Source organism: Mytilus edulis, chromosome 6, assembly GCF_963676685.1.
Source record: "Mytilus edulis chromosome 6, xbMytEdul2.2, whole genome shotgun sequence".
Classification (NCBI taxonomy): domain Eukaryota; kingdom Metazoa; phylum Mollusca; class Bivalvia; order Mytilida; family Mytilidae; genus Mytilus; species Mytilus edulis.
The window spans coordinates 24,811,815-24,836,525 of NC_092349.1; the positions used below are offsets into that span (position 1 = coordinate 24,811,815).

At 31.9% G+C, this 24,711-nt stretch overlaps 1 protein-coding gene across 1 annotated transcript; it reads left to right on the top strand.

Annotated features, from left to right (window-relative positions):
* The first annotated feature begins 7,193 nt into the window (after positions 1–7,193).
* Positions 7,194–23,678, top strand: LOC139526305 (obscurin-like protein 1). The gene is made up of 7 exons (XM_071321435.1): positions 7,194–7,317; positions 17,054–17,311; positions 18,261–18,518; positions 19,524–19,781; positions 20,681–20,938; positions 21,846–22,103; positions 23,404–23,678. Exons 1-7 carry the CDS (start codon positions 7,194–7,196, stop codon positions 23,676–23,678), a joined length of 1,689 nt encoding a protein of 562 aa, XP_071177536.1.
* Positions 23,679–24,711: the final 1,033 nt, after the last annotated feature.

The following is a 24,711-nucleotide window of genomic DNA, read 5'->3' on the forward strand; positions in this document are numbered from 1 at the left end:
CACATAACAGTACACAAAACACAACATAGGAAACTAAAGACTTAGCAACACTAAGCAACACGAACACTTAATATGTATCGATATTCGATTCCTAAAACAATAGACACACATCAGAGGGACTGCATCACAAGGCATTCGGAAAATCCATCATCATAACCTGATTTTGTAGAATACATGTAATTTGCATTTCCATAACAATAAAACAGAACATACCTATCCAATTGTCATAATTTCCTTTTTGATAAGTGTCAAAGGTATATGTTAGGTTTCAAAGTGTGATATAACAAATGTAATATTCCAATATTGTCTATTTAAATTTCTACAACCTTTATTACATTTCAGTGCTGGTATTATAATTGGAATTATTGTTCCTGTAGCAGTTGCAGTTGTGTTTTTTGTAATACTTTTACTGAAAAAAAGGAAAACAAACGACACACGTGAACTTGGTAAAGGTATATTGTGTATGATACTCAGCGAGGATTACTAAATTATATTAGAAAGAACTGCATGACGAAAAAAAAAACAAATAGTATTACTAATTCCTAGTGTTTGATATTCTACCATACATGTAGTTACATAATATCATTTGAATTAGTTTAATAAAAAAAGATGATGTGGTATGATTGCCAATAAGACAACAGTGCACAAGAGACCAAAATGACACAGAAATTAACAACTATAGGTCACCGTACGGCCTTACACAAGCTTACTTTAACGTGCTCATTTGAAAATACTTTTTTTAGTAAAGAAAAAACTTATCAAAGACAACGACAAATATAATAAAGTAGCTAATAGTGAGCTTTCTTACGCAGAATATACACATTATGATCCTATGTGCAATATCATTAGAATAAGCTTTCATGATCTTCTTATCCAGTAATATTAGTTAAGTCGTCAAAAGCAAGGATTAGTAAAAAGAAAAGAGCTATTCAAATTTCTGAAAGTTTGTTATTTCTTGAGCTAAAGGTTTGTTTTATTTTTATCACATATATCAGCATTATCGACAGTAAAACCATTTCAACCTAAACTTTAATTTCAGTTAATGTGCCATTACTCCCTGAAGGTACGTAATTATTTTGTCTAATCGCAATGTCGTGTTTAACAACTTTAAAGCTTCTAGGTACACCAATATATTGATACATTTGGAGAAATGTTGGGAGAATTTTTAGCAAAACAAATTAAAGTAAGAAAGTATAAAAGTGGAAATTTAATCATCTTAACAAAGTTTGCTACAATCATAATGTTTTATGAATTGAACTTGGAAGATGGTCACGTTACCATAAATATATTTCAGGTTAGATCTAAATAACATGATTGTTTTAAAATCAGTTAAGCAAACTGTACAGCTATGGGATCTGTAAATTGTTTTTATAAAACCATTTTATTCAACAAAAGTATTGTTTAAATCATAATGATCATTTTACCATTGGAAAGAAAAGGAGACAACCTTTGCAAATATGTCTAATGCTTGGTCTTTCAGACGGAAACCAAATTGATATAAAACAAAAGAAATGATTTTTTTTGTTTATAGAGAAGGTAACAAAGCCAAATTGGTATATTTGAATAGTTGAAGCTGTGTCTATAGGCTTTAATAAAAATAATAAAAGTTCGTAATTTAGAATATAATGCTTCTAAAAAACGTATTTGAAATTAGATTATAGTATTGGACTTTTAAACTATAGATTACTTGTAATTTTCATAAAACAGTTGATTGTGGTAGGTTGAAATTCCAGTGGAATTTTTTTTTTGAAAGCCTGCATTTAAATCTCTGACCCCGACAACAGTGTTTTGGTGAAAACTGGGCAATTATTTTATCAAACGGAGATGGTCCAGTGCATGTCCTGAAGACGTACAAAGTTAATATATGTAATACATCATCTCTATTAAGATTTTATCAATGTTTGGTGCGTCTGAATGATAATACAATTAGAAGTACTTTACCTAAGGCTATACGTGATCTAAAAAATGTATTACTTTAGAAAACTCCATTTTTGTGTGTAATATCTGGGATTACGAAAATTTTACTAGAATGTTTTAAAATGCCATCTGAAAACCGAACAGACAATAGTTTTAAGTTGAATAAATGCATAACCAAAAGTCAACGATACTCAATAGCTAGTAAATTCATTTTTTTTAAATACAACTGGCATACATGTATCAGAATCGTAATGGTGCTATTAGATAAATTTATCGATTTACAAGATATAGATTAGTAACGCGTCATCTCTAGAATGGATTTCATTTTTACGTTTCTAAAAAGTAGCTGGCGTTATGTAATGGGTATATACTATTGGCGAAATAGAAATCTGACTGCTAATAAATTGTTCTGCTCTTTGGTCGAATTGTAGTCTCTTTGACACATTCCCAATTACCATTCTCTTTTTTTTTTAATTCAATGAACAATTTCAGATAACAAAAGGATATATTGCAAAGAAAATTTGATTCTAAACGAAACTAACAATAAAAATTGGTTATAATGAAACAACTCATATTGGTCAGTTATATCTTTGTGTAGTTCTCTGTGCCTTACTCGTATGCAAGTTACTAGCTGTCTAATGTGGCTTACAATCAGTAATATCCACAAAATGTTGGGGTTTTGTTTTTGCTATTTTAGGTGTTAACACATTAATAGTCCCCAGTCTGGGAGAACATTATAGCTTTACAAATAAATTGAATATAATTTATTTTTGATCAATTGAAAGCTGAATGACTGGTATTAATCAACGAACACATTTGGACTTTAAATTTTGAACGATATAAATTGTGTAAAACAAGGGTTTATTTTGATACTTTCGAAGTTGGGGGAACCAGTACTCATAAATACAATAAAAGGTATGTATATTCCATAAATCCAGATTTTCATTCACAATTTTACTTATAACTCCTAGACACAATAAGCTGTTGTCTTGGAATGCAATGTACCAATCACTGTCTTAATGAATATCCATATAAATAATTTGATTTTCATTGAAGTAACCAGTGAAGCATCTAAATTCTGATTTCAATATGTTATCATCTCTTTATCAAGATTTTCACCAAAAATAGACTAGAAGTTTTGTTGATTTCTTGATAAGCTCCTTGATGCAATTTGTATGGTACAGCTAATAAAAAAACAAAATATCCTTGAATCCATTGAAATTTGTTTTTTAATGTACGATATTAATCCAGTGCACACAACACATTTATTTATGGAACAACATACATCAGTCTACACTATATTCAGATGGATCCATATGTTTCTTGAATATTGATTATAATTGCGAGGGCGTAAAGTAAACCTCAGTTTTTTTTGGAATCAAAAGCATCCTATAACAAAAATCAAAAAAGGAACATGTCATACAGTAACAACTTACATTGTCACCTTAATATTCAATCTTTGCACTGTTATTTACAGAACTCAAAAAAATATGTGTAATCAAGATTCAAGATTGTCGTTTGGTTTTTTGCTCACTCTAGTTTTTCTGTTGTTTCGTTGTTTTCCTCTTATAGTTGATGATTATTTTAGCCAAACTGATCGTCAGTGCTTTTATATTGAATCAAAATTTAATATATAAAAACATTCCAATTTTCGTATAATAGTCATTCAAAAAATTCGAGCATGATGGTCGTAACTAAAAGAACAAAAATGTTGAGGGATGGTCGTAACGTCGGTTGTGATTGTCGAGCCCCTTATCAAATAGGACAGAATAGGCAAGTCAAGATTTTAAAAGTGGCTTTTATTATATGAATATATCATATGATATTTTTGTGAATTTATTTTTTAATTGTTTCATACAACTTATAATAAAGCAATTTTTGTCCGTGTTACACTTATCAAATCAATTTAAAAGGTATGAAGAGAGAGGAAACTGTAAAGTGCGAAACGAGAGAAAAGTGGAACGAATCGAACGAAACAATACAAGATTAAATAAAAAGACACTGATACTCAAAATATAATGTATAAAAAAATCAAGAGGAAAAAAGTTGTAAGCGGTTGAATTCAATAACCATATCAATTTCGCAAATTGAAGAATTCATTTTAAAACAAGAAACACAGCTCTGGTTATGATCATTTTAACTTCAACAAAATGAACATCACAAGAAATAGGAGTATCCTTAACATTGTTTTAAGGTTTTGCATCTATTGAAAAAAAATGTTTTAATAAAATTGAGAATGGAAATGGGGAATGTGTCAAAGAGACAACAACCCGACCAAATAAAAAAACAACAGCAGAAGGTCACCAACAGGTCTTCAATGTAGCGAGAAATTCCCGCACCCGGAGGCGTCCTTCAGCTAGCCCCTAAACAAATATATTCTAGTTCAGTGATAATGAACGCCATACTTATTTCAAAATTGTACACAAGAAACTAAAATTAAAATAATACAAGACTAACAAAGGCCAGAGGCTCCTGACTTGGGACAGGCGCAAAAATGCGGCGGGGTTAAACATGTTTGTGAGATCTCAACCCTCCCCCTATACCTCTAACCAATGTAGAAAAGTAAACGAATAACAATACGCACATTAAAATTCAGTTCAAGAGAAGTCCGAGTCTGATGTCAGAAGATGTAACCAAATAAAATAAACAAAATGACAATTATACATAAATAACAACAGACTACTAGCAGTTAACTGACATGCCAGCTCCAAACTTCAATTAAACTGACTGAAAGATTATGATTTCATCATATGAACATCAGGCACAATCCTTCCCGTTTTAAAACTATTTGAGGATGTACTTACTAGCTGAAATTAAAAAAAAATCTAAAATTGAAAATTGACAATTTAAGTCGAAAGAGCATTAGTAAGTAGTCGAATTAAGCTAAAAATATTGATAGGTTATGAAAGTCGTTTTCGAGACTAGACCTTATCCGCGAGCAGGCCCGTACCTGAATTAAAAAACAGCCTTGATCTTGAGAAGAGGTATTGTCATTTGGTAAAGTTAAGCTGATAATCATAGTTATTCCTGATACAATGACGAAGTTCAGGCATGACTATTAACGATGGTTATAGTATATCCTGAATACGTCTATTGGTACCATGCCAAATAGCCTTCGTTGAAATTATACAAACAAACAATAGAGCAAATAACACGGATGATTATTATCATAGCCGTGTTCTAAACGTCACGTACATGTGGGTCATCAATTTATTTGTTGAATGAAATCAAATCGGTAACTACTGATTGTGCCGTATATAAGGGGTCCAAATGAGTTTTGAGCGAGTATTTCTTGGCATGGAATGGAATACCGAACCAATTGGATCGCAATGAACTTTGTGTAAGCTTTTAACGTAGGAGGTTGTTGATATCTATTCTACACTGCTATCCGCTTTTCACACTGGACGTAAGAATGAAATCAAATGCATGTATCAGTAACTTGTAGACAGGATCATATTAAAGATAGAACTTTCTGCTTTAACTCAGCGTGCTGGTCTTTCAAAGCTGAATACATTCATACAATATATATAGATGACATGAACATTATTTTCAACCTGTATATGTAGTTGATAGTTGCCGAAGTACATGAGGTTCTACCTTATAATATTATCCTGTCTACAAGCTACATATATTTGATCTTACTCTTCAATTTAGCGCGTGAAGTAGTGTAAAATATATATCAACACTATTCATTCTTTCGAGGTTAAAACAATGTTTATTGCGACACCATGGTTTCAGTTCATTCCGTACCAAAACTTAGAACTAATATCAATGATGTTCCGACATATATGATCGTCATGCAATCGATACAAAATAAAATAACACGTTGAAAACTGCAGGACTCTGAAGCGCATTTGTGGATTTACGAACGTAATGCCGAATATTTGAAAGCAAATGGTGTATAAGAACTGCAATAGTTGACTAAAAGTTGATTGTTCAAAATTGTACGTTCAATAATTTCATCTGCCGACATGTTTTGTCTTATAGGCATGTTTTTTTTTTTATTAGTTGCTAGTGGCTTTGAACTAGCTGTCAGATAACTGGGAGTACTCTCAGATCTGTTAATAGTGTCTTTTTGTGTCGGGAGGCATAAGTACCCGGCAACGTCCACTTGTATTTTTTGTCTATCTGATGAGTTAATCCTTTTTCAACTGATTGTTATAGTTCGTTCTTATGTTGTACTGTTATACCACGGTCCCAGGTAAGGGGAGGGTTGGGATCCCGCTAACATGTTTAAACCCGCCACATTATTCATGTTTTTGCCTGTCCCAAGTCAGGAGCCTGTAATTCAGTGGTTGTCGTTTGTTTCTGTGTTACATATTTGTTTTTCGTTCATTTTTAACATAAATAAGGCCGTTAGTTTTCTCATTTGAATTGTTTTACATTGTCTTATCGGGGCCTGTTATAGCTGACTATGCGGTATGGGCTTTGCTCATTGTTGAAGGCCGTACGGTGACCTATAGTTGTTAATGTTTGTGCCATTTTGGTCTTTTGTGGATAGTTATCTCATTGGCAATCATACCACATCTTCTTTTTTATATGATTGTAGTTAATAAAAATTTCGTAAATAAAAATTAAAATAAAAAACAAAACTGAGGGAATACAGGTGTATTGAACTATTGTATGCCTTAACGTACAGAAAAAAATATATTAATACTCAACCCAACATACTATTTGGCTGACTGCGAGTTGATCAGGTCGCATTGTTACTCCTAAATGATGGGCGTTTGGAATACATCAGAACTGTGTATATCTTATAACACTTCAACTTAATTTCTGCATACCATGATCAGAGTAACAAATAATAATGTTTGTAGAAAACCATATATGACATCTGAGTTTATTCACATTGTTATGTGCACAGTACTTTTGAAATACTATCAATCACACATTTAAAATTACGACCATCATGCTCGAATTTCTAAATGACTATTCTACAAAAAATGGAATGATTTTATGTATCAAATTTGATTTCAATATCAACGCACTTATGATTAGTGTGTATGAGATAAACGGTTTAGCTCAAACAAACCTTTTACTCCACAAAAATTGGAAACGAAAAAATTATCCATAGAGTTCTCTCCAATTTTCGGCTGACTGCAACTTTACGTTTCGACCATTTGCTTACCACCAGAGATCTTATTAAGTCTGTTTAAAGGTTTGGTTAAATTTTGAGTTGAAAGGCAATCTTTGTATGCTGTGTTTATGATATTACTCTTACAGATGAAAAATTAAATACCTGAACGTATAATATGCCCTAATGATGCCTTGTACCGATGATAACACATAGTATAGAAACAAAACACAACCTTATTATAAAGAACATTAAATCAGATAACAGTGGAGAATATTGTGTGAAAAGTGGAAACTTTTCCAGAACAATACAGCTTATAATTAAAGGTATTTGAGGTGGTTAAGAATTGTAATAATAAATAAGATGTTGCTCTATATTATATTAGTTTTCAAGTATAGTCAATTTGCAGCAATTTTGTTTTGTACTAGCTAATGTGTTAATGAATTTTCATTTCAAACACATAATTTGAGTTAGAAACCAGTGACGCGTTTTAAATACAATTTCAATATGTTATCATTATTTCAACAAACATATACGCTGTTAATAATTTTTTAGAACCTCTTTAAAGAAATCTGTCCGCTTATATAGAACAAAAAAACCAATATCCTTGAATAAGTTCTTACTTAATGATAATCATTGCAAAGGGGTAAAATAAACCTAAACTTTTAAAAAGCGTCACCATTCTATCTATCAAAATAAAAAAGTATCATTTCACTGATATTTGAAGTTATCATGAAACTGCAGACCACCCGGATCGTGACGAAACGGCCATTAGCAGTGGAATGGACCCCAATTAATCAAAGATACCATACTTAAAATGATGTATAGAAAATGCACATTAATGAACTAAAATAAAAATCCATACAAGGCTCAAGATTTGCAACAGGTGCAAATATTCAGCGGGGTTAAACATCATCTTGAGATGTCAACCCTCCTCTATACGTATATTAAAAAGTAAAAACACAAAAATACTGAACTCCGAGGAAAACTCAAAAAGGAAAGTCCAAAATCAAAAGGCAAAATCAAAATTCCAAACACATCAAACGAATGGTTAACAACTGTCATATTCCTGACTCGGTACAGGGATTTTCTAATGTAGAAAATGGTGGATTATACCTGGTTTTATAGCTAGCTAAACCTATCACTTGTATGACAGTCGCATCAAATTCCGTTACATTGTCAACGATTCATGAACAAAACAAACATACTCAAAGAGTAAAAATGTCAAAAATAGGGGTACAGCAGTCACTAGTGTGTTATCATCTTGATATCACTATAAAAACAACAAATGTAACGAAGAAGCACAAAAAGGCATACATCAAATTTAACATACTCATTTTGCTTATCTTATACGACTTTATTTGAATGGGAGATAATTGGCCACTTCCGGTTTGTTTTATGTCATTTTGAGTCTTCAGTAATCGGTTTATGTATCTAAAAGACAAAATATATGGATTCTGAGTAATTTTATATGAAAAAAAATGCAAAAAAAAAATACCGGTTTTCTCGAGGTCACTTGCGGTTATATTAAAATAATCTCATATCAAGACATTGCAGGGGCATCATCTCCTATAAGATGCATTTGATTGTATCAGATTTAATGTAGCATACCTTCATGACAATAAAGCAGACATTTTGTACTTGTTCTTTTATATGTATCTTACAAAGTGTCAGAGAAAATGCAAAAACGAGCAAAAGTCGCAATTGAGAACTTGACCTTGACCTTTGACCTTGTCCTAATTTTCTAATTTAGGACCCATGGGATTCAAATAAAAACATTCCATGGTTATACGGTAACGGTTTATGAGTTAAAAAACATACCGACAAATTTTTTCCGTAAAGGTAGATAACTCCTATAAAATTTCATCGAATCGTTTCGATCCAAATTAGCCAAAAAATTCTGAGGATGTTACGAACAATGTGTTAAAAGAATTTGGTCGATATCTTTTTTTTTACGAAGGAAATGCACACATTTGATGATAAAGAGTGAATAGCGAGATAACTTTTACAAAGATAATAGTTCGGCTTAGCAGGGTGAAATTTAAAAGCATATAGGCTATACGATACAATATGAGAAATATCTGAGCGACATCTTGCGAAACAAACATTTATCGCAAGAACAAAATTGTTGGCGGTCTTTCCCCTCTAAAACATGATTGATAGATTGATTGATTGATTGATTGATTGATTACACACGTGAGATAGGGTAGCTTGAATCAAGCAAACACGAAACAAATGAGATATTGCACCCGAATTAAGCACAAGGGACCACAACATGCATGTAATAGTTGGTTGGTTGTCGGTTAAACACATGGACAACGCGAAAAGGGAATTGAGAGTCAAGTGCTCGTGTTTTAACACGGAATACGTAAACTAGGCATTGACAGCTTAGTGTCCGTGTTTAAAAACTAGAGACCCAGCCTCTAGGAACACGTGGAAACGGCATTGACAGCCTAGTATCCGTGTTGAAACACTAGGGATCCAGCCTCTAGGAACACGTAAAATAGGCATTGAGAGCTTAGTGTCCGTGTTTGAACACTAGAGACCAAGCCTCTAGGAACACGTGAAAACGGCATTGACAGCCTATTGTCCGTGTTTAAACACTAGAGACCCAGCCTCTATGAATACGTGAAAACGGCATTGACAGCCTAGTGTCCTTGTTTAAACACAAGAGATCCAGCCTCTAGGAACACGTGAAAACGGCATTGAGAGCCTAGTGTCCATATTTAAACACTAGAGACCCAGCCTCTAGGAACACACGAAAACTGCTATGTGAAACATTTTAGTTCTATTCAAATTATGACATGTGTAGGAACATGTAAGGATATATACACGATTACAAAAAAAAATCCTTGTATCTTCCTTTATAAAAGTTTTTTTTAAGTAGGCTTTCCAGTATGTATGTCGTGTACTATAAACTTGTTGATCTTATTGTGTGTGCATTGTATTCAATTTTATATTTAAAGGAAATCGGACCTGACATGCATGGTTTTAAATGTACGTGCACATTTTATATTTTTTCGAAAAGGGGAAACCCCTATTTCATTTAAGGAAGTACCGGATGCAGCGATTGTGACGTCACGTGCACCAAGCAGATATACTCAGACAGTTTATTTTAATCCTTTTCAGAGAGAGACGAGTTCCTGACCACACCTATGTATAAAGAATATGCTCACGGATTAAATTTTCTTTCATTAACAGGTCATTGATGTCGGACCATGCATGCGTTTACATATTTACAGGTACTCACAACAGATTTATTTAATTTAAATGCATGTTTGATTCTAGGATTTTACTACTATTTTCGAACTTTGAAGGGAATTCTATGTCATAGATTTTAATTTCTCAACCCAGATTAGAACGTCAGGCAGACTGCACGTGATTTATACTGCTAACGGAAAATATATTTTCTAGATTAATTTTACAGGTAAACTTTTGTCCAATCGCTGACCACTGGTCGACTCATTCATTGCATGCACACAAAAGTAGTGCTGGTGCTGTAGTACTTTAACAAAACTTGTTTCGATTATTTGTCAGAAAAACATGTACATGATTTGGAGCAGCATTTATTTTGCAGCAATAGATTTGTATTTCAGAAAGAAATTTATTCATAAAAAGAGAAGGATTAGCATTTTTATAATAAAAAAATAATGGGATTCCTAAAAAAAAAAAAAGGCGGAGGCGGTGGTGGGGTTGGGAGAGGCTAGATTTTTAGTTGTGGGCATTGGATGATTTATAAAGATAAATTGAATGAACGCATCACGAGAGCTGTAAAGTTTGAAGCTATAATTAGTCAATCTGTTCGTTTTTTTTCATTTCAGTGGCACGAAAACCCCCGAAATACTATGCGTATGATTTTCACAATTTTTCTCGACTACGTTTATGTCGCGACTAATATTTTGCTCACATTTCTTTTTTATTTTATCCCTAACTTTTTTCTGAGAAAAGCAGTTTGAAGTGAAAGTTTAAATTTAAAACATGACTTGACATTTGACCTTGACCTAATTTTCAAAGTTGGGACTCAAGGACCTTCAATATAGCGATTTAAGGTTGATACCGCTTACGGTTTAGGAGTTTATATGCATATCACTTATATTAAATGCATAAGGGGAAATAACTCTCATGTGGAGACTCCGGAGTACTTTGGTGCATACCAACTCGTCATCTTGAAGATACAGCAAGCACTTTGGTCAAATAAATTTGTCGTAATCTTTTACGGTTGCGAAGGAGTCGTGGACACAAGAAAAACAGTGTTCGGGGAGATAACTCTTACACCGTAAAGTGTACGGTTTGACAGGGTCAGTTTCAAAAGCGCAATAACTGTTCGATATCATACGCGAAAAAGTCAAAGCGACATCTTGCAAAACCATCATTTTATGCAAGAACAAAATGTGCCGGAAGAACAAAATAAAAATTTCAGAAGAAAACCAATAGGTTTTTCCACGGAAAAGTGGAAAGACCTAATAATATTTAAAAAAAAACTAATTGATCAGAGAACAATTGAATGTCTTTCCACCACAACACTGTATTTAAATATGAAAGTTGTGAAATTAAGTTTAAAATGTCAAGCAATTATAGCTTATTGTACGCTGATTCCAAAAATATATGTTTTCTATACAATATTTTGTTTAAATAGGGGAGATTTTTTCTTACTTCCGGTTTGAAAAATGTATTTCCGATAATATTTGAATGTTTTCTTGACACTGATTCCAAAAATATCTGGTTCTATAAACTTTTATATTAATAAAGTACAATAAATAGCTACTTCCGGTTTACAAGGTTTAATGGTTTGATACCGTTTGCCAAAGGTCTTATGGCTTTATATTGTATACATTTGAGCTAAAAGCAAAATTCAGAATCTAGAACGTCAAATTCAACTATGACCTTGAGATCAAATTCAAGGTCATAAACCAAGGACCTGAAATCAAAAGACCATAGGTATAAAATATATTGGTTAATCAGTTATATCACCATATGCGTATTTTTAAATACAAGAGGGAGAAAACTCACATTTATGCCAAAGTACCCTTGCAATCAAAATTTACGTGTTACTTCATGTCGCAACTAACAATTAAGAAAAAAATAATTTGTCGATATCTTATACGGTTTCTGGAAATGAGTGGAAATAAGCCAAATTCAAAAATAAGAATATGACCTTGAGCTTTGACCTTGACATAATTTCCATTTTTTTGGACCAAGGACCTCAAATCAAAAGATCCTAGGTCTCTATGACTTATGGTTTACAAGATAAAAATGCATATCACGTATATCAAATGCATATAGAGAAATAACTCTCATATCGCTTCGGTCAAATTAGGACAAATCATGCGGAGGATATAACGAGCAATTTTGTAAAATGAATTTGTCGTTATCTTTTACGGTTGCGATGGACAGGTGAACATAAGCAAAACAGTGTTTGAGGAGATAACTCCTACAAAGAAAAGTATTTGGTTACGCAGGGTAAATTTCAAAAGCGCATAAACTGTTCGATATCATATACCAAATATTTAATCGACATATTGCGAAACAAATATTTATCGCAAGAACAAAATTAGACGGAAGAAAAAAAAATAATCAGAAGAAAAACAATAGGTCTTTCCAAAGAAAAGTGGAAAGACCTAATCCTAATAATCAGAACAAAAACAATAAGTCTTTCCACAGAAAAGTTGAAAAACTTAATAATCAGAAGAAAAACAATAGATATTTCCACAGAAAAGTACAAAGACCTAATAATATCAGAACAAATACAATAAGTCTTTCCACAGAAAAGTGTTAAGACTTAATAATTGTGTGGTTCAAAGTATGACGGGATACATAAGTACAGTTTCATGTCAAATGTATAAAACTCAGTAAGAGTAGTCCATATCGCATGTAAGAATAGGTAACACATACGACAATATTTATCTATGTCAAGTCTACCCGTAAAGGATGCAAGGTTTTCAGTACTGGTGTAAAATTGCGCGTTTGAAATTCGCACAAGAAGACATAAGATAATGGTGTCGTTCAAAGTATAACGGCATACATAAATGCAAAGTCACGTAAAGTAGATAAAACATATCTATCATATCGCATGCAAGAATAGGTAACACATTAAACTTAGCAAAATGATATTAATACATATTTTAACAAAGGACTGCTAGCAGTTACTAAAATACAAGGTCCAGAGCTCTTTTTGAACGATTATATCTTCATCTGATGAAAATCAAACCCCTTCCGTAAAGACTTAGTTTTATTAACTGTTACAGTAGAAATTTTCTTGTAAGATTTAATTTCGTTCATTTCTTGGAAAGATAATATCCACGAAATTAAAAAAAAATCATAAGAATTAACGTACTCATAATACCACTACCATTTACTGAAAACTACAAAATTGATTCCCCATGAAATCTTACATAGAGACAAAACCACGAAACTTTAACCTCAAGAAAATTTTAAATGCTTCTAAAGTAATAACAAAATGTATAAGAAAGCATACCCGTATCTTCCTACCAACTGGTTTTAGAATAAATGTGTTTATTTTCGATACAAAGAGCATTTGAGTGAATCAATATTAATACCAAAACATGCAATTTATAATTACTTGACAACCATATCGTAACTGTATCCCTTCTAACTAAGTCTGTTTATAGGTTTTGTTAGCTATTGATTTGAATGGCGACATTTTCATGCATTGGAGATGATATTACTAACTAATGAAGATTAGAAATGACATACCTTAACGTATAAGATGTCTTTATGTTAATTTATTTCTACTAATTATGTAGTTGTACCCATAAAAATAGTTTATGTTTTGACTTATTTGTGATATCGAAAACCCTAGTGTATTAATTTCCCAGTGAAACTAACATTTCTTACTTTAAATCAAATACGCTGTTACACACATGCATATATGGCTGAAACAAACACATTCTCTATTATTTATGATAATTATCTAAATAGATTGTTTTCTGGAAGGCCCTTCAAATGTTAAGAACATAGAACATGTAGAAGGAGACGATGCAATATTAAGCTGTAAAGTCAGCCTTACAAGTCTACCTGTGGAATGGTTTAAAGATGGCAATGCTGTTGAACTAGACGATAATTGTACAAAGTCCATTGAAGGGACAAAACACATTCTCAATATAAAACACGTTAAATCAGATGACAGTGGAGAATATTGTGTGAAAGTTGGAAACGTTTCCAGAAAACTACAGCTGACAGTTAAAGGTATTTATGAGTGGAAAGGGGGGGGGGTACAAACTTTATATCAAATAAGATGCTTTTCTTTATAATATTATTTGTATAAGTAATCGTGTTGTACCAATATTGTTTTGTACCAACTAATGTGTTAAGTAACTTTTTCAAACACTTAATTTAAACAAGAAACCGGCAAAGCATCTAATAGATATAGAAAGATGTCGTGAGAGTGCCAATGAGACAACTCTCCATCCAAATGACAATTTATAAAAGTAAACCATTATCATGATTATTGATGAATTTACGGCTTTCAACACGGAGCCTTGGCTCACATCGAACAAAAAGCTATAAAGGGCCCCAAAATTACTAGACTGTATAAAACTATTCAAACGGGAAAACAAACGGTATAATCTATATAAAAAACGAGAAACGAAAAACACGTATAAATAACATAAACAAACGACAACTACTGTATATCAGATTCCTGACTTAGGACAGATGCAAACATTTCAAGCGGGATTAAACGTTTTAATGGTACCAAACCTTCTCCCGTTTAAGCTCACCTGGCCTGAAGGGCCAAGTGAGCTTTTCTTATCACTTTGCGTCTGGCGTTCGTCGTCGTCCGTCGTCGTCGTCCGTCGTCGTTAGCTTTTACAAAAATCTTCTCCTCTGAAACTACTGGACTAAATTAAACCAAACTTGGCAACAATCATTATTGGGGTATCTAGTTTAAACAATATGTGGCGTGACCCGGCCAACCAACCAAAAATGTCCGCCATGGCTTAAAATAGAACATTAGGGTAAAATGTAGATTTTGGCTTATTACTCTGAAACCAAAGCATTTAGAGCAAATTTGACATGGGTAAAATTGTTTATCAGGTTAAGATCTATCTGCCCCCAAATTTTCAGACAAAGCGGACAACCGGTTGTAGGGTTGCTGCCCCTGAATTGGCAAATTTAAGGAAATTATATCCGCTCCTCAACTACTTTTTACATTAATATTAACTTCTAAGTTGCCTTGTCTGGAAATCTTGTTGTGGTTCCAGTTTGGCAAGCGTTTTGGAGACGTATCCCGTCCGTCCTCTGTTGACTTGTAATCTGTGGTGATAAATCTTGCCGCTTAACGTTGTATCCTTTCAAGCTTGTTTATTCTTGTTACCGTGAGGGGGTCCCATACTATTGCTCTCTATTAAACTATAAGATCCATTCCTAAATATTAAAGGTATAGATCATTGTTCTAATCTGACACAAATTTCAATAACTGCAATGCTACACAAGTTGAATATATATCATGTATATGGTAACCCACGAGAACAGCATTATCTCTTTTGAAACTGTGTTTAATAACATGATTGGTCAATGTCATTAACTTAGATGGAGACAGACATTTGACCTGAAAGCTTGTTTGTGAGTGCAAAAGTAACCACCTATGACATATGGTTAAAAAATGAATACCAATTACATGGGTCAACATTGTCAAGGGCAGAGTTGTCATAAAAACAATATGGCAGAGAAGTGGTTTCAGGTTTCATATAAAGCGACCTGAGTGACATAATATAAAACAATCAAAGAAGTGTTCATATTTTTCTAATCTTTAAGGAGAAATAAAACTAGTAAAACAATATTACACTGTTTACTATTGTCTAAATCTACAGAAATATAAGTTTCTTCAAGTAACAGAAACACATATGTCACTAGTAACTTATTTTATGAGTTTGTGGGGTATAAGAGCTTGCTTACAACAGGCTCTTCATAAGCATTTGGTTTGAAAAGGATACTAGTAGTCTGTATTCTTGATTTAGAAAAATGTAATTGCAAGAAAAAAAAATACTTAGAATACTTAAGATCACTCAGGTAGCCTTTATAAGTACAAAAGAACAGCCAGTAGTCATTGGATATTGTACATGTATATCATTCAAATAGTCATGGCCTATTTATTAGTACAAGAAAAAAAGTCAGTAGTCATTGGATAATGTAGATCATTCAGGTAGTCTTGACCTATTCAATTGTATTAAAGAAACAGCCAGTTGTCATCTTCACTTTACACACACAAACATACAAATATCAATTATATGCTTCCGAGACATGTTGCAATGTTAAACATTACGGAACGTGAAAATCAAGACTTTCTTAAAAGATATCACAATATTTGGGAGAGTGCCGTAATTTTTTCTCAGAGCTTTCAGGTCTTTGATTAAAGTCATATACTATATAAAGTATATCCAAAAGTAGCATATAACATAGGTTTTGCCGAATATAATGATAGTAGCAGGACTATAACACCTTTTCAAATAGCCGCTTTGATTGGGCTAATTTAAGAATAATGTCCGCCATTTTTAATTTTACCGGAAGAGTTGCCTTATCTCCCTATTTGAAATCTAAGATAAATACTAGATGAAGCTTTGTGCTAAATGTCATGCTAGTAGCAGGATTTGCACAATTTTTCACGATGCCGTCATACTACAATTAACATGCAAACTCAAGAACTCAATTAAAATTATTGAACGATAATGTCTTCATTATCAGTGATTGTGATATATGGGTGTTAACGGAAAAAAGAATCCTATAACTTTCTCCCATTTCGGTAAATCTATATGGGTACCTTTTAGGTTGAATGGCGACATTTAAAGCTTGTAAATAATATTATTTTAAACGATTACTAGTAACTTACCTTTACGTATAAGATGTCTGCATGTTAATTTATTATAACAGATGTTGTCCTGGTACTGATGATAGAAAAAGTTTTGACTAGTTTGTGACATCGAAAACCCTTGTGTATTAACTTTCCAGTGAAACCAAAAGTTCTTACTTGAAAACAAAAACGATGTTACAAACATGACTGAAACAATCACGTGCTCTTTTTTTAATGATAGTTTATATAAACAGATTGTTTTCTGGAAGACCCTTCCAATGTTGAGTACATAGAAGGAGAAGATGCAATATTAACCTGTAAAGTAAGCCATACAAGTCTTCCGGTGGAATGGTTTAAAGACGGCAGTGGTGTTGAACTAGACGATAATTGTAAACAGTCCAATGAAGGCACAACGCACATCCTTAGTATCAAGCATGCTAAATCAGATGACAGTGGCGGGTATTGTGTGAAAGTGGGAAACTTTTCCCGAAAACTACAGCTGAAAATCGAAGGTATTTGAGGTTGTTAAAAAACTTAATTTTAAAAATATGTCGTTATATATTATATCAGTTTGTAAGTGTTATCGTTTTGTACCAATATTGTTTTGTACCAATAATGTTTTATACCAACCAATGTGTTAAAGACCTTTTTCAAACACATAATTTAAGCTAGTAACCATCGAAGCATCTTAATTCTGAATTCAATATGTTATTATGTGTTTATTATGATTTCCCTTAAAAACGATCATTTGTTACTTTATTGATAGCCTCTTGTATGTAATGTGTATGAGTCCGATTACACAGAAAAATAAAGTAATAGTTACTGTAGTAATTCACATGCAAGATCAAGAATTAGAATTAAAATTATTCAACGATTATGTCTCCATCATATGCAAATCACACCAAATCAGTTCCGTTGAGGACTTAGTTTTATACAATCATAGATAAAGGCAAATTATCTATAATTATTATCAAATGATCTATAATTATTTACATGAGAAGAAAATAACCTATATTATATTATGGCTTGAGAATTTTTTTTATTTGTCTTCGATTAAGAGACCCTATGAGTGGTCAATATTTATACAAAAATATGCTTTCTTTAATGAATTGACACTATACTATAACTTGATTCCATTTTACTTACTAGTCTGTTTAAAGAAATGGTAAGCTTTCATGTTGAATGGTGACATTTTTAAGATTGTCAATAATATTATGTCAAAAGATAACAAATAAAAAACCTTCACGTATAAGAAGTTTGTATGTTAATTTCTAATTATGGATGATGTCCTAGTACCGATGGTCAAAAAACGTTAATGTTTTGACTGGTTTGTCAAGTCGAAAAGCCTCGTGTTTTAATTTTTCAGTGAAACCAAAACGTCTTACTTTTAAATCAAATACGATGTATCACATGAATGAATCAAACATGTTCTCTATTTTATATGATAATTTATCTAAACAGATTGTTTTCTGGAAGACCCTTCCAATGTTGAGTACATAGAAGGAGCAGATGTAATATTAACCTGTAAAGTCAGTCCTACAAGTCTACCTGTGAAATGGTCTAAAGACGGCAATGCTGTTGAACTAGACGATAATTGTGAACAGTCAAATGAAGGCACAAAACAAATCCTTAGTATCAAGCATGCTAAATCAGATGACAGTGGAGAATATTGTGTAAAAGTTGGAAACTTTTCCCGAAAACTACAGCTGAAAATTAAAGGTAATTGAGGTTATTAAAGTACTTAATATTAAGGAAGATGTTGTTACATGTTATATACGTTTGTAAGTGTTATCGTGTTGTATCAATATTGTTTTGTACCAATATTGCTTTCCACCAACCAATTTGGTAATGGAACTTTTTCAAACACATAATTTAAGCTAGTACCCATCGAAGCACCTTAATTCTGAATTCAATATGTTATTTTCTCCTTATAATGATTTCCATTAAAAACAATAATTTGTTGCTTTATTGATAAACTCTTTTTATGCAATTTGTTTGAGTCCGTTTACACAGAAAAATAAAATAAAAGTAGTAATTGACATGCAAGATCAAGAATTCAATTAAAAATTATTGAACAATTATGTCTTCATCATACGTAAAACAAGCCAAATTCCTTCCGTTAAGGGCTTAGTTTTATACAATCAAAAAGGAAGGCAAATTATCTATGATTATTATCAAATGATCTTTCATAAATTAGATGAGACGAACATAACCCATACGATATCATGGTTTTAGAATACATTTCTTTGTCTTGGATGCAGAGACCATGTTTACCTTGTTGAATTTTACATATCATGCCCGACGATAAATAAAATGTTCTTCCTTACTTACCTACTAATATTAACACCAAAATATACTTTCTTTAATAAATTGACCACACTATACTATAACTTGATCCCATCTTGATAAATCTGTTTAAAGGTAAGGTTAGCTTTTATGTTGAATGGTGACATTTTTAAGCTTGTCAATATTATTATTTTGAAAGATAACAAATAAAATACCTTCACGTATAAGATGTTTGCATGTTAATTTCTAATTTCGGGTGATGTCCTGGTACCGATAATAAAAAAATAGTTAATGTTTTGACTAGTTTGTGATATTGAAAACCCTAGTGTTTTAAGTTTCCATTGAAACCAAAAAGCCTTACTTTTTAAATCAATACGCTGTTACACACACGCATGAATCAAACACGTTCTCTATTTTTATGATAATTCATCTAAACAGATTGTTTTCTGGAAGACCCTTCCAATGTTGAGTACATAGAAGGAGCAGATGTAATATTAACCTGTAAAGTCAGCCCTACAAGTCTACCTGTTGAATGGTTGAAAGACGGAAGTGCTGTTGAACTAAACGATAATTGCGAACAGTCTAATAAAGGCACAAAACACATCCTTAGTATCAAGCATGCTAAATCAGATGACAGTGGAGAATATTGTGTGAAAGTAGGAAACTTTTCCCGAAAACTACAGCTGAAAATTAAAGGTATTTGAGGTTGTTAAAAAACTTAATATTAAATGGGATGTCGTTATATATTATTTAGGTTTGTAAGTGTTACCAATATTGTTTTGCACCAACCAATGTGTTAAAGAACTTTGTCATACAATAATTTAAGCTAGGAACCATCGAAGCATCTTAATTCTAAATTCAATATGTTATTATCTCTTCATTATGATTTCCATTAAAAAAGTTTTTTTGTTGATTCATCGATAACCCCTTTGATGCTATTTGTATGAGTCCGCTTACACAGAAGAATAAAATAATATTTTTGAATCCATTTAAAATATTTAAAAAAAAAACTGTAACAGGCGCAAAAAATGCAGCGGGTTTAAGCATGTTTTTTGAGATATCAACCCTCCTCAATACGTATATTAAAACTCAGTAAGAGTATTTCATATTGCATATATGAATAGTTAGGAAAATCAACTCAACAAAATGATATTGATACATATTTTAACAAAGGACTTTTAGCAGTAACTGAAATGCAAGCTCCAGAGCTCATTTAAACGTTTTGAACGATTATGTCTTCATCTTATGAAAATCCAACCAAATTCCTTCCGTAAAGGGTTAAGTTTTATTTACTGTAAAAACAGAAATTTTATTGTAGGATTGAATTTCGTTTATTTCTTGGAAAAATTATATCCACGTTATTAAAAACCCAATGAAAATTTAACCTACATATAATATCACTACTATTTACTAGAAACCACGAAATTAATTCCCCGTCAAAAAACTTTAATGTTTTGAATGGTTTGTCAAGTCGAAAAGCCTCGTGTTTTAATTTTTCAGTGAAACCAAAACGTCTTACTTTTAAATCAAATACGCTGTATCGCATGAATGAATCAAACATGTTCTCTATTTTATATGATAATTTATCTAAACAGATTGTTTTCTGGAAGACCCTTCCAATGTTGAGTACATAGAAGGAGCAGATGTAATATTAACCTGTAAAGTCAGTCCTACAAGTCTACCTGTGAAATGGTTGAAAGACGGCAGTGCTGTTGAACTAGACGAAAATTGTGAACAGTCAAATGAAGGCACAAAACACATCCTTAGTATCAAGCATGCTGAATCAGATGACAGTGGAGAATATCGTGTGAAAGTAGGAAACTTTTCCCGAAAACTACAGCTGAAAATTCAAGGTATTTTAGGTTGTTAAAAAACTTAATTTTAAGATGAATGTCGTTATTTATTATATAAGTTTGTGAGTGTTATCGTTTTGTACAAATATTATTTTGTACCAATATTGTTTTGTACCAATATTGTTTTACAACAACCAATGTGGTAAAGAACTTTTTTAAACACATGATTTAAGCTAGTAACCATCGAAGCATCTTAATTCTGAATTCAATATGTTATTATGTGTTTATTATGATTCCCCTTAAAAACGATAATTTGTTGCTTTATTGATAGCCTCTTGTATGTAATATGTTTGAGTCCGAGTACACAGAAAAATATAGTTATAGTAGTAGTAAAAATTAGTCAACGATTATGTCTTCATCATATGCAAATCAAGCCAAATCAGTTCCGTTGAGGATTTTTATAAAATCATAGATAAAGGCAAATTATCTATGATTAATATCCACTGATCTATAATAAATCACATAACACATATTATATCATGGCTTTAGAATAAATTTCTTTGTCTTGGATGCAGAGACCCTATGCGTGAGTCAATATGCTTTCTTTAATAAATTGACCACAATATACTATAACTTGATCATATCTTGATAAATCTGTTTAAAGGTAAGGTTAGCTTTTAAGTTGAATGGTGAAATTTTTAAGCTTGTCAATATTATTATTTTGAAAGATAACAAATAAAATACCTTCACGTATAAGATCTTTGCATGTTAATTTCTAATTTCGGATGATGTCCTGGTACCGATAATAAAAAAATAGTTAATGTTTTGACTAGTTTGTGATATTGAAACCCCTAGTGTTTTAAGTTTCCATTGAAACCAAAAAGCCTTACTTTTTAAATCAATACGCTGTTACACACACGCATGAATCAAACACGTTCTCTATTTTTATGATAATTCATCTAAACAGATTGTTTTCTGGAAGACCCTTCCAATGTTGAGTACATAGAAGGAGCAGATGTAATATTAACCTGTAAAGTCAGTCCTACAAGTCTACCTGTGAAATGGTTTAAAGACGGCAATGCTGTTGAACTAGGCAATAAATGTGAACAGTCTAATGAAGGCACAAAACACATCCTTTGTATCAAGCATTTTAAATCAGATGACAGTGGAGAATATTGTGTAAAAGTTGGAAACTTTTCCCGAAAAATACAGCTGAAAATTAAAGGTATTTGAGGTTGTTAAAAAGCTCAAGATTAAGGAAGATGTTGTTCTATATCATATTAGTTTGTAAGTATTTTCGTATTGTACCAATATTGTTTTGTACCAATTAATGTGTTAAAGAACTTTTTCAACCACATAATTTAAGCTAGTAACCAGCGAAGCATCTTAATTCTGATTTCAATATGTTATCATCTCTTTTATTGTGATTTCGATTAAAAAAGACGTTTTTTGTTGATTTATTGCTAACTTCTTTAATGCTATTTGTATGTGTCCGCTTACACAGAAAAACAAAATAATTGTATTAAAACAATTCAAAATATTTTGTTAATAAATTCGTAACAGCCGCAAATATGCAGTAGGATGAAACATGATTCTGATAAGTCAACCCTCCCTTATACGTATACCAAAACTCAGTGAAAGTAGTCAATTTCGCATATAAGAAAAGGTAACATAATCAACTGAGCAAATTGATATTGATGCATATTTTAACAAAGGACTGCTTACAGTTACTAACATGCAAGCTCCAGGGCTCAACTAAGTTTTATTGAACGGTTATGTCTTCATCTTACATGTATAGAAATGAAACTAAATCCCTCCCGTAAATGGTTAAGTTTTATTTACTGTAAATACAGACATTTTTTGTAGAATTTAATTTCGTTTATTTCTTTGAAAGATTAAATCCACAAAATTAAAAACCCCATGCACATTTAACCTACATAACATATCAATACCGTTTACTGGAACAAACGCAATTATTCCACATGCAATCTTACATAGAGACAAAACCACAAAATTTTAACTGTACACACATTTTAAAATGTTTCTAAGTAATCATAAAATGTATGAGAAAACATGAGCCGTATCATCCTACCAACTGGATTTAGAATATATTTGTTCATTTTTTATGCAAAAACTCTATGAGTGATTCAATATTAATGCCAAAATATGCAATCTGTAATAACCTGACAACAATATCGTAACTGTATCCCATCTTACTAAGTTTGTTTATAGGTTTGTTAGCATTTGAGTTGAATGGCGACACATGCAGGCTTTGTGAATAATATTACTCTATCAGATTTATTTAAGAATGGCATAATTTAAAGTATCAAATGTCTTAATGTTGATTTATATTTACAAATGATGTCGTTAAACCGATGATAAAAAATAGTGTATATTTTGACTAGTTTGTGGTAACAAAAACCCTAGTGCATTAAATTTCCAGTAAAACCCAAATTTCTTACTTTAAAAACAAATACACTGTGCATCAAATACGTTCTCTTTTTTATGACAATTTATCTAAACAGATTGTTTTCTGGAAGACCCTTCCAATGTTGAGTACATTGAAGGAGCAGATGTAATATTAACCTGTAAAGTCAGTCCTACAAATCTACCTGTGAAATGGTTGAAAGACGGCAGTGCTGTTGAACTAGACGATAATTGTGAACAGTCAAATGAAGGCACAAAACACATCCTTAGTATCAAGCATGCTAAATCAGATGACAGTGGAGAATATTGTGTAAAAATTGGAAACTTTTCCCGAAAACTACAGCTGAAAATTGAAGGTAATCTAGGTTATTAAAGTACTTAATATTAAGGAAGATGTTGTTACATGTTATATACGTTTGTAAGTGTTATCGTGTTGTATCAATATTGTTTTGTACCAATATTGCTTTGTACCAACCAATGTGGTAAAGAACTTTTTCAAACACATAATTTAAGCTAGTGGACATCGGAGCATCTTAATTCGGAATTCAATATGTTATTTTCTCCTTATTATGATTTCCATTAAAGACAATAATTTGTTGCTTTATTGATAAACTCTTTTTATGCAATTTGTTTGAGTCCGTTTACACAGAAAAACAAAATGAAAGTAGTAATTGACATGCAAGATCAAGAACTCAATTAAAAATTATTGAACAATTATGTCTTCATCATTCGGAAAACAAGCCAAATACCTTCCGTTAAGGACTTAGTTTTATACAATCATAGAGGAAGGAAAATTATCTATGATTATTATCAAATGATCTATCATAAATTAGATGAGACGAACATAACCCATACGATTTCATGGTTTTAGAATAAATTTCTTTGTCTTGGATGCAGAGACCATGGTTACCTTGTTGAATTTTACATATCATGCCCGACGATAAATACAATTTTCTTCCTTACGTACCTACTAATATTAACACCAAAATATACTTTCTTTAATAAATTGACCAAAATATACTATAACTTGATCCCATCTTGATAAATCTGTTTGATAGTAAGGTTAGCTTTCAAGTTGAATGGAGACATTTTTAAGCTTGTCAATAATATTATTTTGAAAGATAACAAATAAAATACCTTCACGTATAAGATGTTTGCTTGTTAATTTCTAATTTCGAATGATGTCCTGGTACCGATGATAAAAAAATGTTAATGTTTTGACTAGTTTGTGATATCGAAAACCCTAGTGTTTTAAGTTTCCATTGAAACCAAAAAGCCTTACTTTTTAAATCAATACGCTGTTACACACACGCATGAATCAAATACGTTCTTTATTTTTATGATAATTTATCTAAACAGATTGTTTTCTGGAAGACCCTTCAAATGTTGAGTACATAGAAGGAGCA